This window comes from Carassius auratus, chromosome 18 (assembly GCF_003368295.1).
Source record: "Carassius auratus strain Wakin chromosome 18, ASM336829v1, whole genome shotgun sequence".
In the NCBI taxonomy this organism is placed as follows: domain Eukaryota; kingdom Metazoa; phylum Chordata; class Actinopteri; order Cypriniformes; family Cyprinidae; genus Carassius; species Carassius auratus.
Window position 1 is genome coordinate 12,077,410 of NC_039260.1, and position 18,963 is coordinate 12,096,372.

At 36.3% G+C, this 18,963-nt stretch overlaps 1 protein-coding gene across 3 annotated transcripts; it reads right to left on the reverse strand.

The window, feature by feature from the left end:
- Positions 1–4,726: 4,726 nt before the first annotated feature.
- LOC113118474 (centrosomal protein of 126 kDa-like) lies at positions 4,727–18,571 on the reverse strand. Of its 3 annotated transcripts, none has more exons than XM_026287686.1 (12): positions 17,863–18,571; positions 16,680–16,799; positions 15,030–15,175; positions 14,774–14,885; positions 13,893–14,082; positions 10,788–12,777; positions 9,121–9,276; positions 8,772–8,893; positions 8,340–8,397; positions 5,333–5,509; positions 5,107–5,171; positions 4,727–5,011 (listed from the first exon to the last, which is right to left on the reverse strand). In XM_026287686.1, the coding sequence occupies exons 1-12, from the start codon at positions 17,892–17,894 to the stop codon at positions 4,925–4,927; spliced, it is 3,255 nt and encodes a 1,084-aa protein (XP_026143471.1). In that variant the 5' UTR covers positions 17,895–18,571; the 3' UTR covers positions 4,727–4,924. The 3 variants fall into 3 exon arrangements, with proteins under 3 accessions (XP_026143471.1, XP_026143470.1, XP_026143472.1); XM_026287685.1 differs by having other exon boundaries at positions 14,774–14,888; positions 17,863–18,569; XM_026287687.1 differs by lacking the exon at positions 4,727–5,011 and having other exon boundaries at positions 5,125–5,205; positions 14,774–14,888.
- Positions 18,572–18,963: the final 392 nt, after the last annotated feature.

Consider the following 18,963-nt stretch of genomic DNA (forward strand, 5'->3'; position numbering starts at 1 on the left):
CGGCACTGACACTATCAGGGGAAAACAAAACTTTAACCTAATTGATCTGAATGATGACACTGTCATCTATAGAACTGCTTTATTGCTTAATCATCATTGTTATGTTAAATTTGATGACTTTTGCCACATCAACACTGGTTAGAACTGCTTCACAGCAGAATATGAATGTGTCTTGTATTTGCTTTATAGTTTTCATCACTGATTTCTGTTAACTTCCTGTTGTGAAGCTGCATGGAGACAGTCTGTATTGTTTAAAGGTGACTTAACTTGAAAAGGTTACAAATAGGGTTTGAGCGTAGCTTCAGGAAATGGAAGCTAAATGGAGCCACCCAAAAAAAAAAAAAAAGCAACATTACAACGGTTGGCCGTCAAATAATGAATGATGATCATTTTGATGAAAATAAAGGAGTGTACACTAAAATGTTCTACACAAAACTGGCTTGTAAGGCTGCACAGTAGAAGCCATTAAGCAAAAATGACCATGGAAGCACACCTGAAAAGCTAAAAAAAATATGAATAAAAATGTGATTTTGTGTTCAGAATGAGCAATGGTGGAGCTCGCCGTTCTGTGGCACTCACTCAAACCAGCAGGTCTCTGCTGTGGTGCTTGGCAGGGTCTGAGCCTCTAGCTGTAAACAGGTAGAAATGGATGGTGCAAAATATGAGGAAATACTGCAAGACAATCTCTTTCTGTCAGCAAAAACTGAAGCTTGCTAGTAAATGACCTAAAAGAGGCTCATGTCTTTGCTTAGTCATGTTGATCTGAATATTCTGATGAACAAACACTACTAATCTGAACCTGCCTGCGAAGTTATTGTAAAAGACTGAACCTGCTATCGATGGAAAAGGTGACTCTACAAAATATTAAAACTAGAACATTAAGGAATGTATAATCTAAACAGAAGTGTGAACTTATAATTTCAAGTATTTTTACATTTGAACATTTTTGCAAATTTAGCTATTTATTTTTGAAAAGTTTGCAATCGACCTTGTATTTAAAATCCATCCATCATGCACATTTAAAGAGGTAATAAGTGTGCCTTTATCATTTATAAAATAAGAAAGCAATTCTACTCGAGCATCGGTAACAAATGTGACTTTTTTGGAGGAACCCCAGCTTTCGGTTTTCTTCGACAGAACACTGGTAAGTATGCTACGCTAATCACAGTCAAATTTCCAATTCAGTTATTAACTTAGATAGCAGGCTTACATGATAACAATGCTCATGCAAAAGAGAAAGAAAAACACCCTGATTAATTTAGCTCTGTGTGGTTTAAGATTCGCCCACGTTCGTTCTGTCAGGTCTTTCTGGGAAGGGTGCAGTCTCTTCTTTGGTCAGCTTGCCTTGGCTTGTTGCAGCGGGTGGAGGAGGTCCCTGCACCTTTGAAGAATTTGGCAGAGAGTGCCTTCCATCTTTGAAATGTGACAAATTGAAATGTATTGCAAGAACACACTTGCTGAACAGGTTTTCGTCTCATTGTGTGTCTGTACTGTAGTGTCTAAAGGGCAGTTTCTCACCTAAATTTCTCTTTCCACTTGACAGGGGGAGGCTTTCCTTTGCTGACGGATTTTATGTTTCCACTTTATATACAAAAAAATGTTCCCACTCATATAACATGTTTTTAATAAGGGCAGAGACATGGAAGCGTTTATTTCATTATCTTCACATGACTATATGTTGTGCTCTTTTTCACTGTTGTTTTTGTTCCATAAAATGAATAATGGGTCATCATTAACTACATCATAAAAAAAGAGACTACCAGAAATGAGTAAATTAAAAACAAAACAATTGATTATTTTGGGTGTGTTTCATTACTAAAAATCCTAAAATGACTTAGGACATGACTGACTTTGGGTTGATACTTGGTTTTCGGGGCAAACATTTACAGTATCTTGACCCTAAATGTAATCTGGAGGTGCTGCTCGACCACATTTGAGCTCCATTATCATTCTGAGATCAGTTTTTCACGTTTGTATGAAGTGAATACATACAAAAGAAAGGGCATGGCAATTTCCTTGTCAGTCAGCTCTTGACAGATTTTCATGTTATGCAACAATACATTGCAATTAAACAATCACAGACATAGTAGGCTGGGGATTATGAGATAACTGCAGTATAGCCATGCCGAAGAATAGCAAACTGTACAGATGTCCACATCAGCACTCTACCTTTAGAAAACAGTAATAATAATAATAATAATATGAGCGATGTATCTCATAAAATGAGTTTCTTCATTGGAACAGATGTGGAGAAATGTAGCATTTCATCACTTGCTCATCAGTGGATCCTCTGCAGTGAAGGGCTGCACAGGTCATTCACACATCTTGTGAAGTGAAAAGCAACATGTTCGTAATAAATAAAAAAGGTTGTTGTCTGAATCAAGAGAGTAATATGCACAGTTCAAACACCGTTTATAAGGAGTGTAAAACAGATCTAAACAAATATGTTGGTGGATTTTGATGTGAGGATTTTTTAATGGAAGAAGTGTTATTATGGATTATGAACTGATATATTGGTCAGAAAGATAGTTTAAACCATAAAGCCAAAGGAACTCAACTTAATTCAGATGGCAAAAATGAGACGTTGGGGCGGGTGAAACCAGATTAATTCAAGAGAGCTCTCCTCTGGACAATCATTTCCTAATTTAATAATTTTATCATGAAAAATTCCAAACTGTGTGCTTAGTGATTTAGCAAATTGCTATACTTTTTCTCTAAGGATATTTACAAAATACAATAAATAATTGCATTGGTTTAGAGAGAATGAATTTTTATGTTTCATTTAACCACAGTAGTGGCTGTTACAAAAAACAACAACAACAACAACAAAAAAAAAACCCTTCCAATCTATACTAAAAGTTTTTGTCTTTTTATTTTAGAAAAAAATTAATCTTACTGATTAATTCTGTTTGACATGCATGCAAATATGATAAAAAGTGCAAGTAAAGACATTTATGATGTTAATAAAGTTTATTTATTTATTATTATTTCAAATAAATGCTGTTCTTTTTCTTTTCTATTCATCACAGATTCATTAAAAAATGCACAAAAAATAAATATGTTTTGAGCAGCAAATCATCATATAAGAATGATTTCTCAAGGATCATGCAGCACTGAAGACTGAAAAAAAAAATCAGCTTTTCCATCACAGGAATAAATAAAAATTTAAATTTTTGAAAAGATAGAAAATAGAATTTATAGAAATAGAAAGAAAGAAAATGGAAGTGAAAATAACAACTATGTCAAATATAAACATAAAATGAAAAAGACATAAAATAGAAGATTTTTGAAAATAGAGAGCATGAAAAACAGGTAAAAATTGTAGTAAAAATCGAAAAATCTGAAATGCTACTTTTACTGTACTTTTCGATATTTTTACTGTTAGAATAGGAGACTTATAACAAATACATTTTTAAAAAAGTCTTATAAAGGAAATACAAATATATATGCAAGATTCTGCAATAATAATCAAAAAGCAAACTTGTAGCAAACTGAAAATGTATCCTTCCTTGATGTAGCAATTGATTGCTCAGAATAGTACGCTTTGTAAAAAGAATGACAGCTTTGTACAGAGGGGTTACATGACATGATGACAGTTATAGGGTGGTAATGACACAAGAGCATCAGGATTCTGACTTCGTTATCCTGCAAAGCCTGTGTGGCGAGTCTCTAATGCACTGCAGTAATTAATAGTCACTCAAACGTCACTGTCACACACCTAGATAAGCTTTCCCATGCATCTATACACTGATTACACACACGCAAACACAAAACATCACTTACACAGGTCACAGGCACACACATACAAACGTAAAATACACACCCAGAAAAACCTGTCATGATTATGCCACACATACAATGTCAATCCGTATCTATTTTATGCTTAACTGACACTTGACTGAGGTCAAGTTACACAAAAAGCCCTTTATCCTGTCTTGGCACTAAGAAAGCAAAGCAAAACAAAACTTTTTTTTTCTTTCTCAAATTAATTTATTTTTCTCCAAGAGTCAAGATTGTTTAGAATAAAAATACCAGTATGCATACATACAATTCTTATGAAAATATATTTAGAAAAATAAATACCAACTAATTAGAAGGCAAACAACACATGAACATAAAATACATTTTCTTTCAAATGTTTCTTTTTTTAATGTTTTATTACACGAACATTAAGTATTGCGTATTTTCCTTCTGCAGTGAATGGGTGCTGTTAGAATGAATGGCTTTTTTCACATTATTCCACAACACTCTAGTCAATCTATTTTCATCCTATGTGAAAAGCTGGCTGTTTGTAAGAAACAAATCCATAAACTGTTGCCTCCAAAATCTATAGTAGTGCTTCCTCCAGTAAAAACTTAAAAAAAATTTTTGTAGAACTGTTTAGGACTGTTTTAGCTCATAAACTCTGCTGGATCTGTGCATATTTATCTCCTGATTCAGAAGAGACAACTTTTCACTGGAAAAAAAAAATAGTATGGATTAATGGATATTTGAAGTTAAAATGTCTTAATGATAGATTTGTTAATTACAAATACACTGCTCTCCACTTCACAAGATGTTAAATGATGGACTGGAGATGATTTCTTCAGCTGTTTGAACTCTCATTCTGACGGCACCCATTTACTGTAGAGGATTTATTTGTGAGCTGCAAGTTATGCAATGCTAAGTTTCTCCAAATCTGTCCAAATGAAATATATATATATATATATAAATTTACATTTTGGATAGCCAGGGAGTGAGTATATTTTCAGCAAATGTTCATTTTTGGGTGAACTATGCCTTTAAAAAAACAATTAAATACCACTCGGATAAAGTATTAGAGTATATCTAAGCAAAATACAGCATATAATCATAAGGTTTGAAGATTTGCTAAGTGCATTTGAGAGAGGGTGCTTGAGGGAGTGGTGGATCATGGGAGGTGTAGTCAGTAACGCTGTTGAGTTCGGGTGCGATTATCAGCAGAGGCTCCTCGCCTACGCACGGTGACTCCTACAGTCTCACCGGTCTGGTTCTTCAAGGATGAGAAGACAGAAAGAGGGGACAGAGCTGTGAGCAGGTCACATTAGTTCAAGGGAACAGATCACTTCCTCTGAACACAATACTCACTAATGCAGGACCCAAAGTAAAGATGCCCCTCACTGCTGGGTTGCCACCAGCTGTATCTTGCACATCTGTTAAATCAAGTGGAAGTGATCAGGAACACAGCTGTTGATATTTTGCAAAGATTAAAACAAGAAAAACACACATAGGGCAAAATGAAAAGGTACTGCTTTCCTCATAATCTGTGATAAACATATAAGTTTTGATTGTGTGATTTTACAATGAAACTGACATTGCAGCCGTTGATTGAGTCTCTCGAGTGACTGCAGGATCTTCTGCTCCTCTTTTGACACAGCACTGACACTGAGCGACTGTATTCTCTGGCTCAATGTTCCAATCGGACAGTTGGAGATCTTATGGGTCTGAGCACAGTCCTCTACTTCTTGAGCACCATCTGACACCTCTGGGCCTGTAACAGTGGGGGGATAAAGCAATGTTGTGATGCATTAAGTCACGGGTGTTAAAAAATTTGGCTTCTTATAGCAGTGTTTTTTAAAACACACACACTACCATGTCAAAATTAAGTTTTTTAAGGGGTCACATGATTGTGTATATTTGTTGACATGCTTTAATGTTCAAAAAACACATTTTTTTTTCAAATTCTGTACATTATTGTAGGTCCTCTATGCGCCGCCTCTCTGAAATGCGTCGTTTTCTACAAAGTCCCTCCTTCCGACAAGCGCAGTCTGCTCTGATTGGCCAGCTGACCCAGTGCATTGTGATTGGACGAACACCGCAAGCACTCGTTGGAAATGTAACACCCCTTTCCATAATCGTGAGCTTCATCTTTCAAAATAAATGTAAAGACAGTTACTAATGTACTTAGATTTATCATCAGTTCAAACCTGAAAGGGGAACAGAGTCGCGTGACAAACAGTGATGAAGCTTGTTTGTGTTTGCAGTACACAAGCCATGGATGGTTAAGACAGCTTTAAGTAATCTTAAAGATTCCTAAATGCATCTACTTTCAGAAAGCCAAATAAAGTGCTTTTGCTTTCACCTAGAAACACACAGCATCTCCCTGACATGACTGCTTCAACACTAACTGCAGTTACTGAAACCACGCCTTCTTTCTGTGCGTGACCATTTGCATGGCATTACGCAAAAATTTCCCCTTGTCATATGATGCAATTTCAATTTTTCCTTTCTCTTTCGAGTGTAACAAGCTCTTGGTGCATAAATAAGATCTGTAAAGATGCAAAGACTAAAGTGTCTTTGTCCTTGTCAGCTCAAAGTCTAAAATCCAAAGAGATATTCTTTATCGAAGTTAAGGCTCTGCCACGCCCCGCTAAAATGACTCATTCAAACACGCCCCCACGCCCCTCTATGTCACTATGTGGAAATATTGCGTAATGCCGCCAAGTGTTTAAGCAAAGAACAAAGGTTTGATTTCAGTTACTGCAGTTAGTGTAGACATGTTACTGATGTAACATAAAGATTTTAATTATATTTGATACAATTAACGAAATGAATGCGACTCGAAAAAAAGATTTGTTCATTGCCCAGAACGAGACTCACAGGTCAGAGTCGGTAAAATCATCTGAATTGCAGCCAATCAAAATTTACTGGGTCAGCTGGCCAATCAGAGCAGACTGCGCTTGTCAGGAAGGACTTTGTAGCATACATGCCAACCCTCCCGATTTTTCCGGGAGACTCCCGAATTTCAAAGCCCCTCCCGAAAATCTCCTGGGCCGACCTTTCTCCCGAATTTCTCCCGATTTCCACAGGAACAACAATATTGCTACACCATCCGTCACTGGGCGCAGTTTCAGACCGAACAATAATAAGGGGCCGTTCACATATCGCGTCTTTTGCGCGCTCAAGTTCATTATTTCCTATGTAGGTGTGCGGTATGGGCGCCGTTTTTTCCACGCGCATCCACGCATTTTTGGACACGATATGTGAACGGCCCCTAAAGAAGTTATTCGAGACTCACCTCGAAGTCAAGCGCGGCAAATTCAGAACGGAAAAAGAAGCAGAAGAAGAAGGGGAAAAGGAAGAAAGAAGAGACATGGCGAATAAAAAGAGAAAATATGACTACAAATTCCTAACTGAATGGAAAAAAGAATTCACATTCATCCAGGACAGCTCGAAGGGGAAGGGATATGCTGCCTGCAAATTTTCTAGATCAGACTTCTCCATTGAACACGGTGGCCGAACGGATTTAATTGTTATTGTACATAATATGTATGTATAAATTATGTACAAATAAATTAATTATATTCTTCTTTACGTTTGTTTGTGTGTGTGATTATATATGAGCCCCCCCTTTGAATATCTCCCTAAATCTGAGGTCTCAAGGTTGGCAAGTATGCTTTGTAGAAAACGAAGAGTTTGAGAGAGGCGGGGCACAGAGGACCTACAATAATGTAAAGTATTTGAAAAATAATGTTTTTTGAACATTAAAGCATGTCAGCATATTCTGTTACACCAAATAAACAAAATTATGATCTTTAAAAAAGTCTCATATGACCCCTTTAAACAAATAATTTATCAAAAGTGACATTAAAACATATATTTTATAAAAGATTTATATTTCAAATAAATACTGTTCTTTTGAACTTTCTATTAATTAAAGAATTCTTAAAAAAAAAAATGATCAGAGTTTCCACCGTAATACATTAACTTTGCCCTCTCAGCAATAAATAACGACTTAAAGTACTTCACAATATTATATTTCTCCAGTATTATGGAAGAGAGTTAAAACTCTTAATGACTCTGGTGTACTGGTAGTGTAACTTTGTAAAAAAAAAAAAAAAGTAAATGAAATCAAGATTTTTTTCTCATGTTCATATTTATGGGATTGCCAAACATAAACACACACACACACACACACAAAGTATCTTAGTCCAATCTAAGTCCATCTTGTGCATATTCCAAGTTTTCTTAAACTATATTATAACTTTGGGCAAAACAGAATACAATTCACTGATAATCCTTCCCTCCCTGTCAGACTAATTTTATGATATTGTATGGAGAAAGAAAAAGAATAACAGTACCTGGGACTGAAATGTAAATAATGACAATATTTGGAAAAATTATAGTTTCTTGTATAAAAATTATTTTGGTTGTGCAATTAAAAAAAAAAACATGCTGAACCTTACATGATTAATGTATGTTTGTACATGAGAATAAAAGATTTACATTTTAAAAATGCTTTGCTCTTGCCCTGTTGAAAATCTGCAGCCTCATATATCTACATAATAGGATAACAGATATTGATTTACATGATACATTACCTTCACTGTCAGCTGCATGACCATTTTTATTTGGATATAGAGGACTTGGCACAGTGACCTGTTAAACCCAAAGTCAACAGTTAATGAACACTTATTCCAAAATGTTAAAAAGCCAAAGCAACATAACATTAACATACACTTTGCAAGTATATCCTTAACGTTACTGTTTTTATTTTTACTACACATCAGATAATTGGTAAGCAAACTTCCAAGGGGCTGATTTAATTATGTTTATTTGTATTTATTTATTTAAATGTATCAAAACAATATAGATATCTTTGTCAGCTCAAAGACACCTATGGGCATTTTTTGTGCACAGCACTCTGAACTAGATGCTATGAATACATCCTTGCAAAATAAACCAGTTGTAAGTCAACTCTAGTAGTTTTCTTTGCTTTCTAGGACAGTATCTTTAGAATTGTGCATGTTTACCTGATAAGGAAAACTAGGCTTTCTCTGTGTTGTTCTTGCAGTTTGGTTCCTGCTGTTTTCCATTGAAACTCGGCTCTTCACCATATTACTCTCCATAGCCTGTCTCCTTATTGGACTTCTCACTGGTTTACAGAAGAAACTCTGATTAAAAAAAGTACAGTTATATCAAAGCAACACATTTCAGTGATTAGAAATCACTTCGCCTTTGGTAACTGACCCAATTACCATGAATATCAGAAAAATGATGTCTTGCTGTATGGGCTCACATCTAAGCTCTAGCATTAAAGTCTTAAATGTATTATAAGAGCCTGTTTGACATCATTAATTACATAAAACTATAGACTCTTACTGTTAGAGGAAGACAAGAAAAATCCACCCATTTTTGAGGCTCCTTTGACACCACTGACCAGACTATCACCATTGATAGTGACATGGGACAGACTGGCACAGGCTTGAGGCGAAGAAGACAACGGGCCATTGTGAGCAAGAAAACTTTGAGGGTCACCTACAGTAAGTCAAAAAGAAAAAAACAAAAAGACAAAAGAAGACGACGTAAGACAGTTATATTAAAATTTCCCAGTGCATGAAAGTCAGTTATCCTGTTCTCGAGGTCTCTGTCCTCAAAATGTAGAGGTTTCCTGATGTAATAAAAAAATACTTGACCCCTGAGTAACAACAGTCCATCATTAAATGGATCCATTTCAACAGAGTAGTAATCCCAAGTGGTGCAGTGCTGTGCAGAGGGCCAAAGAAAATTAACAATCATTCCCAACATTTGACAGACGTAAGGCAGATTGGAAAAATACAGAAATAGGCAAGTAAATAACTTTTGTAACTCATCTGTAAGTCGCTTTGGATAAAAGTGTCTGCTAAATGAATAAAAGTAAATGTAAATGTAGTATAGACTTGTTTAAAAATGGTGCAACAAGTATTTTTGAAGTACTTTCAAGGACTTTCAAGTTCATTCGACGAATATACACACTGTAATAGAAAATGCTGCACAATGTGACACAATTACAACATAATTATCAATAACAACACAAGTCTCTAATCCATGAACATCAGACACACTTTATTTTAAAGTCCAACTCTTGCTATTAACAAACCACTGACTTTTGCCTCAATAAATTCCTAAATTTCTGCTTATTAATATTTAGTAAGGTAGTTCAGGTATTGGGTAGATTTAAGGATTTAGAAATGGTCATGCAGAATATGTGCTTTATAATTAATAATAAATCAATATGTTAATGCTTATAAGCAACTAGATGAGAATAGTGAGAACTGGTCCCTGTACTAAAGTGTTACCAAATGATCAACACAATTTTTTTTTTTTGTATACAATCTATCAATGCATATTTAATATTTCATACATTATTTATAGAAAAACTGTCTTTATGCTTGTATGCAGTGTGTTTGTATGCAGTTTCCAAATTTATCAAAATTAATTTGACATGAACCAAGATAAATGAACTAAGAGAAATGAACCAAGAGAAAACATTACCGTCTATAGCCAAGAGAGGGCGCTCTATGCTGCTCATTGCTCCTGTAGCCTACACTGAAAACAGAGAGCGCCCTCTCGTGGCTGTAGACGGTAATGTTTTCTCTTGGTTCTTGGTTCTAAATAAATGTGACTTATAGTCCAGTGCGACTTATATTATATATATTATAAAAAATATCTGTGGACATATTTACATTGGAATGATTTTTGGAATTCTGTTTAGTTTATTATTTTTGTCTACCACAAAAAGTTCCTTTATTAAAAAATATTGAAATCAGTAATTTAATAAAACATATTTTTTGATCAACAAATTATAATAAAACCCTGATATAAATCAGGCTTTTACTATAATTTATTGACCACAAAAAAATAAAAAAATAAGAATGTACCCTCAGAATATTTCCCATGTCAGGCTTAACATTTTATACACCAATGTGTAGTGGGATTTTAAACTCACTCAGGTGAATCATTTTACAAATGTGTTTGGACAGAAATACAGAGTTTGGGATTTTCTTTACCGTCTTTACTGGCGAGAGCACTTCGGACTCCATGCCAGAGCAGTGAAATCTCCTCATCTGTTGGAGTCCGGTCCAAACATATCCCGCTCTCTCCACACCTGCGCCTGGCATTGTCTGCAGGGGCATCTGGAGGGGAGAGGGTCTCATGGGAGAAGGTACAGTAGGGTGGCACTGGAGAACAGATAGCATCTATTCTGAGGGTAGGTCGATTAACTATTGCCTGGCTATCTGGAGTGTCTTTGCAAAAGGCCAGATCCTGCAGATCCGGTCTGCTCTGTACACCATCGTCAATGCACGATGCCTTTGAGATGTACACGGGACCCTCAGCTAGGTTACACTCCACAGCTTCAGGTTTTGGAGGGGGACGAGGCACCAAAATCTTCCCCTGATTCTTGGCCACATGTTGCGCTTCCCTGGCAGATTGCGGTCTGATGATAGTGCCCTTCCTGGCCCGGGAGGTAACGGGACACGAGCCGACTCTGGCTGAGCGCGCTCTCCGGGGAGTCCGTGGGCCCTCAGTACAGAAGGCTCTTCTTTGAGAGGTAGGCTCCTGTGTACGGCTTTCTTGGGGCCCTACATCTGCCCAGGCCCGTCTAGTGGATTGGGGCCCAGCGGTGACAGCAGAGGTCTTATTGGAGATGTTCTTTGATACCCCTGTGAAATTCACATGGTCCGAGTGACCTACAGAGAGCTGTTTATGTGTAGGTTGAGGCAGGTTAGCATGCCTGCCGGGGTCTCTAAACACTCTGTCCACCCCCTCAACTCCATCTACCTCATCAAACCAGCGTAGTTTCTTCTTAACTGCCTTATTCTGCTCTGGCTCATTGAGTTTTGTCCTGGCCAGCTCTACACTGTCCCGGATTAATATAGCCACTTCTTTAGTGAAAAGCAAATGGCCAGGAGTATAAGTGAATTTGACATTGCCTGATTTGGATTTTAAATGGTTTTTAAGGATCCCTTTCAAGAATCTGACATTGTTGTTAGGGGGAGAATGGGTCAAGGGGTCTGCAGATGTTCTGTTTGGTTCCTCCGTGCTTTTAGAAGAATTCAGCATTCCAGCTTTTTCCAGTTTGGTGACATCCGTTTCATTTTTAGGATCTATGGTTATACTCTCCTCCATGCTCTGCGGTTTGGATTCTATCTTGAGCCCTGTGGCAGCATATACATCTGGTTTGCATTGATGTGAATGTGAAGAACTCAGTTCTTCTATTGGTTGTATGTTGGGGGATCTTGTGTCAGTCCGATACGTTATGCTAAGATGGGCAGAGGAGCACGAAAAGGCTTCGAACGAACTGTTGCTGTGTTTGCATTTGCCGGCTGGAAGAGCTGTCTGTGTTTCTGATAAATGTTTAGCATTTTTTTCCTCCAGGGTTCTTGTCTGCTGCTTGGATTCTGACTTAAAGTCTTTAGTCAGACTTGAGGATTCCAAGGGTGTGGTATCTGGCACGGCTTGTGTTTTGCAGTGGGCAACCACAGATCCTTTGTCTTTCAAAATGTTCCTTTGAGCGTTTCTGTCATTATCATGAGTCATATGTTCTGAATTAGTAGCTAAGTCCTGCTGAGTCAGTTCTTTTTGGCAATTATGGGTGTTGAAGGTCTGCAATTGGTCTTTTGAGTTAACAAATCTTTCTTGCGTGCAATTCCAGAGACTCCTGTTTTCTTCTGTTGACTCACGATTCTTTGGTGAGGGTGAGTTGAGATTGAGTTTGCTTGTTTGATTTAAGAACTCCTCCAGGAAACTCTTTGCTACGGAAGTGTAGTGATGAGATGGTGAACATGGGTTGTTGGACTGTCTGAATGGTGTTGGAGGATTTTTGGGGTCTTGGAGTTTAGGGGGATCCACAGGGAGGTAGAAAGACTGGGTACAGGTGGTGCTCTGGTGGGAGCAACAAACCGGTGTAGTGTCATGGGTCTTCTGAGTGTCTCCGTTCTCTAAGCTGTCCAGACTAGACAGACTCTCTGTCTCGCTATTTGGGGTATCAAGATACTCCTGAAAATCAATATTAAAAAAAAAAACCCATTAGAGCACTTATGCACTAATACTGGCAGATTGGGTGGTTTTTGGAGATCATGTTGCATGCATGCTGCAGAGGGATGGAAAATAAAACATAGGAAGTTAATCTTTAACTCTATAATGTTTCAGGTACATTTTTTATAATGAATCAAAGAACAGATCAATATACATATACATTATTAAGATATTGATATAGTTTAATGTATTTGAAAGAAGTCTAGATGGAGAAGAAGATGCTAACCAAGGCTGCATTTATTTAATCAAAAAAAAAAAAAAAAAAAAAAAAAACCAAAATAAGACAAGTGAAATCATAATATATAATAGCATGCTAAATATCCAGAAGGAAAACTAATGGCAGATAGAGCATGATGGTGACAGACATTCCTATGAAGGGCATTCCATAACTCTGACTACATTTGTGCACTGAATGGAACACTTTTCCAAGAATACCTAAGCGTAAAACCTATCCTATAAATAGGGTTATTACCTTCTGTATCCTGCTCTGTTCACAGTTCACTGTATGAAATGATGTGTTGGCTACAAGCCAGTGCAGGTAACATTCCAGCTGGTGTGTGTAAGAGGACATAACTAAGTGTGCAAGAGTGAAAGAATGTTTGGTTGAGGTATAGAGAAAGGGGATGTGTATCTGTGGTTTTAATATGCGTTTGTGTGATTAAAGCTACAGACTGAGCTCATCTCTTTAAAACCCCTCTGTTTGTTCAGAAGATGCTGCGGCACGTTGTGGCAGGAAGAGCCCTGGGCTAAAATTACAATGTCATTCTGTTTCCCCAATAGTTGAAATTGGATCTTAAAACCTTCACACACTCCTTAAGCAAATCTGACAACAGGCCTTTCAACACACACAATAACGGCGTTAGTGAATCACGGTGAACTGTCACTTGTACAAGGAAGTTGATCACAGTTACAATCTTGTAACTGTAAACAAACAAAACCTTCAACTCGGCATTACATAAACTTCCAGATGACGGACTAAACTCATCAGTAACATTTTATTATAGAAAACGTTTTTAATTGAATACCATCAGGTATAGTTTAACTAGGCATTTCGTTTTATGAGTAAGCACATTAACCTGTAGATCGGCCTGCTCTTTTTCTTTCAGAGCGGCCTGGGTCTCCTGTTGCTCACTGAGGAAGAGCAGCTGGTTGTTCTTGAAGTTACTCAGACTCTTCTCCTGCAGAAGTTTGGCATAGGCCTCAGCTGCAGATAAGGCATGTAGGTGACGGGCGCCCCCTGAAGGCTTTGGGGAGGGAGTGCAGCTCCTGAAATAAACAGGATTCAATGCAACCATAGTACATAGTACTGTACTAATGAATATACATTTATACAGCAGCTTTTATACAAGAGATGCAGCCCAAAGTGTGTTCAATGCTAAAAACATTGCAACAGCATAAAGCCATAATTACCTGAATTAATGTAACATACAACTAAAGATGAAAATTACTATCAAGAAAATGCATACAATTTCTTTAAATTAAAATATAAAAAGAAAAGACAATGCATGGAATGCTTCGGAAACGTCATTGTAATTAAAAGCTGATATAAGCAAATTTAAGTTTTTAGTTTTCTTTTTAAATGATTAATCTGGCTTCCCTAATACTGTGTCTGAATATTGTATAGAACTCCAAAAGTAATGTTTTTAAAAATGTTATTAAAAGTAAAAAAGACAATAAAAAAGTATCTACATTTCCATTAAAGAAGTGACTTTAATTAATAAGATGAAAAAACATTATATAGAACATATTACATAACATGATTTGAACATTTCAAAACGACACAAACCATTTATTTATACGTAAGTATGATATTAAATTTTCTACTAATTGTAAAAATACCTGAAATTATGTTTTAATATTTGATATTAAATATTTTTTTAGATGCACTTCATTAGTTCAAGTTCCAATGTTATGTATCTTCAACCAACAATATTTTGCCATGGCAATGATGTCATACCTGCTAATGGTGAAGCCACTTGCCAGAAATGGAGATTGTTGAGTGTATAAGTGCGGACTGCTCTGAATATGATGAAGTGCTTCATCAAGGTTGAGTGTTCTTCTCTTAAAGGCTGCTGAAGGACACAAATTGCTTTATTTAAATGGAGGATGAGGTGTTTACATCACATACTGACCTAATAATAGCCCCTAACATACAGTTCAAGAGATAAAGAGAGCATGTAGACACATGGATTAGGCTGTTTTGCTGAACTTACCTGGTCTTTTTCTCTGGGAAGGAGGGAGATGAGCTCTTTGGAAGTTCTCTGTTGCATCCTGGACCCTCTGATGGCGCTGCTGTAGAATGTTCTCCCTCAGTCTCTGCTCCTGAACATCCCACTGTTTCCTTCTCTCCTCTAGAGCCCTAGAGAGACAATCAGACAGTACAAAAAAAAAAACTTGTGACCTTTGACAGATAGACAATGCTTTGCACACCCTGTGTCCTCCTAAAGATATAATTCATTCTTTTTAAGATGGATGGATGAGATGTTTGGCAACTGTGTGTGCAGCATATCAAATGCACCACTTGACTTAAAATGGAAATGAGACTTTAATCTAATTTGCAATATCAGCTCATTGCACAAGCTGGCGTTATCTCAGACGTTTACTTTCCAGGGTCAACAGAAACCCGAGACTTCTGTAACAGATGCATTTCAGCTAAATTCATTTGTTAATGGCACAGAAACCGGTGCATGCCTGAGCTGTCAGTTAGAACTGCAACTAAACTGATGCAAAATCATTTACCATAGTAGCAACTTGAACTAACCTTGCATTAATACATAAAGGAAAAGCATGCACATTATGGAAGTGTTTTCACACTGCATGCATGAAATTTGCATTGTTTATTTATTTCTGAATAAAGACAAAAAGGAACGTCCTGTCATTGACGCTCTTGCACATAGTCATGAAATTCTGTAATATACTCGATATGTTTCTGGAATTCTTAAATCAGCACAAAAATAGCTCCGGATCTGTGTCCCAGCTTTCTCTGAACTCAGCGGGGGACGCACTCCTCTTCTTCACCATCACTGCCTTTTATAAAGTCATGTCTTTGCCTTTGCTCTTGCTGATTAGAGCTTCTATTTCGAGCTAGTAAATCCTGGCTGACAAATAAAGGATTGTATAACAGTATCTGTGCCCTGTAGGGTAGCTTCACTTTCAGTGTGCACAGAGACTGACCAGGTCAAAAACCCAGACTGAGTCATTAACTACATGGAGACAGTTCTTAGTATATCTGACACTCACTGTCAACACTAGACTCAGCAGCTGTGCACTGCTTCTGATCTCTGGGACACTCACCCGACAGTCTTTTAGCGTAGTTGCCTCCTTGGTGAATATGCTGACGCTAGTTTTTTTCTTGTTATTGCCAGCTCATCTAATAACAAGTCCCCAGAGACTGAATGCCTAGAACTGTGGAGTTTAATATCCACGCTGCAATGTATTAAATGTTTAAGGAAATAAATGTTGACATGCTTATAAATGTATCATTTGGATGGACAGCAAAGAACAACGATTTGTCCAACCATAAACATTAAATGATCTATTCAGTTTGTGTTTTCATTGTTGCTCAGTGAAGAATTTAATTACATTTTCGCCTGAAATGTAGGAAAAGATTTATTATTGACTATTGGCTCACAAATGTTTCCATAATTTTAAATTAAGAGTAGGGAGAGATTACATATTTGTATATAAAAAAATTAATTTGGATAGTGAAACCAAAAAGTTGATTAAAAGTGGTTACAACCTACATGAATAAGTTAGTAAATAAACAACAACAACAAAAAAGCAAAAACGAATAAATGCTTTTAAAGTTTTTCTACAAATTAATGAAATAAATATAAAATCAGATTTGTTTTTGATACACTTACTTTCGTCTGCGTCTTGTTTCCAGGGAAAGCTTGCGAGCCCGAGTTCGACAGTACCTCTGTTCTTGTACCAACACTTCTCTTTCATCTTCATTACCTTCATGTACATCTGATCTAATGTTGCTAATGTGATAGAATGTCAAGGAAAGTATTATTATCATAGGATAAAACATTTATCTCATGATATGCACAGCACACACACACACACACACACACACACACACACACACACACATATATATATATATATATATATATATATATATATATATATATATATATAGGCAAATTTACAGAACCTGTATAAATATATACAGATGGTGGCCAAAAGTTTGTATGAAGTTTGTATTTTAATTATGAAGTTTTTTTTTTTAAAAAGAAGTCTCTCATGCTCGCCAATGCTGCATTTATTTTATCATTTACAGTAAAAAGTCACATAAGCTTTCTGAAATCATTCTAATATGTTGATTTGGTGCTCAGCAAAATATTTCTTATTTTTATCAATGTTCTGAATATTTAAATGTAAAACTGGGATATACTACCATTGAAAAGTTTGGGTTAAGTACAATGTATACAAAAAAAAAAAAGAAAAAAAGAAGAAGAAAATAAATTAATACTTTTATTCAGCAAATATGCATTAAATCAACCAGAAGTCATAATGTTTTTAAAAACAATTTAATATAAATGCCTTTAAATTAACTGTTTATTAATCAATGAATCCTGAATTTCTTTTTTATTATATATATATATATATATATATATATATATATATATATATATATATATATATATATATATATATGAAAGGTTTCCACACATTTTTCAACATTATATATAAGATATTAATGAGAAACTCTATGTAATAATAAGAACCATTATTACTAATTGAGCACCAATAATTGAGCTTCAAATTATTAGAAAGATTTCTACTAAAAATTCAGCTTTGCCATCACATTTTGCAATAAAGTGGATTTCTTATTTATTTCGTTCTTTCTTTCTTTTTTAAATTTTTTAATTTAAATTTTAATAATGTTTCACAGAATAGTACCACCCCTATACTTGGTGATTAGTTAGCTATGTCCATTATACAAACAAATACAGCCTAAATATTTTTCTAAAGTAGCTACAGTAGTTTATGTCACTAGTAAAACTTTGACGCTGGTAATTCCGGCAAGGAAAAGGATACGAGTAGTAAAGTGTGTCCTCCAGGACTGGCATCCCGAAGATCAGGATGACAAGCTGATGACAGGTCTCCACACACCACACTTCTCATCCGAACAAGAAAAGCTGCATCTTATTGATGTTGGAACGGCCGCGCAATAACATAACGTTAGCTGGCACGACCAGAATTAATCTGCTCTGGTAAAATATTGGTGCACTTAAGAATGACAGCAAAATGAAGACTGGCCAGCCAGTTAGTAAATAAATACAAACAGACAGCGCAGAAAACGTACTACCTATGACTTTATAACTTCCAGTAGTTTGATACGAAATTCACCTGGATCAAAACCGACTGAATGCTATCTTGAAATGTAATTTAATTAAAGCAGGCAAAATTAAGTCTTTATCGTCGCTTGCTACAGCTGAAACTGTTGCGCCATGTCGGTAACCATCGACGCGCTTCCTTGACAACAGACACAAACTCGCGGTGGAGGCGTGGTCACGTCTGTCAGAAGCGTTTGACGTTCATCAATCTCAAGGGACGTACTATATTGCTGCCACCTGCTGGATTAAATACGCAACACGGTTTGCCACAATTGTTGCATGCAAAGGCTACATGAGTGGAAATCCCACTCATTTCCGAGAAACAACTTATTTTATACAGCAAGTTCACTGTGAGCAAGTTTCAAAGAACCATTTAAATAATGTGATTATTTGCGTCTTGACGCAATTACGTAATCGCGGGGTTCTTGTTCTTGCGTGGCATGCTAAAACCAAACGGGTAGGCTTCATTTGAAAGTTTATCGTACTTTGTCATTTTTTTTTTTTTTTTATTATAGTCATATCAAAATCCATAATAATAGAAAACAGAAATATTACGTTTTTCTTTTGCATCATTTTAAGGGCATTTGAATACAAAACAAACTAATTATGAAATGCATAAAAGCCTGGTTTTACATTCAAGAACCTAGATTTGTGAATATAAAACTTTCTCAGCATAAGGATGCTACTGACAAGAAAATCATCTTTGTTATTGTTCATTACAAGTCCATAGATAATGTATTTTAAGGTGAAGCTGTCAAGGTAATGTACCTTTGGGTAAGGCCAGCCATGAGTATCAGACCAT

Excerpts from the sequence above, each read along its gene's own strand:
- LOC113118474 (XM_026287685.1), bottom strand. The coding sequence starts at position 17,894 with ATGCCAGTCCTGGAGGACACACTTTACTACTC. Across the intron at positions 16,800-17,862 it reads GAGGACACACTTTACTACTC|CAACATTAGATCAGATGTAC; the intron begins GTATCCTTTTCC and ends CTATCACATTAG. Across the intron at positions 8,894-9,120 it reads TTTCTTGTCTTCCTCTAACA|TGAGAAGTCCAATAAGGAGA; the intron begins GTAAGAGTCTAT and ends TCTGTAAACCAG.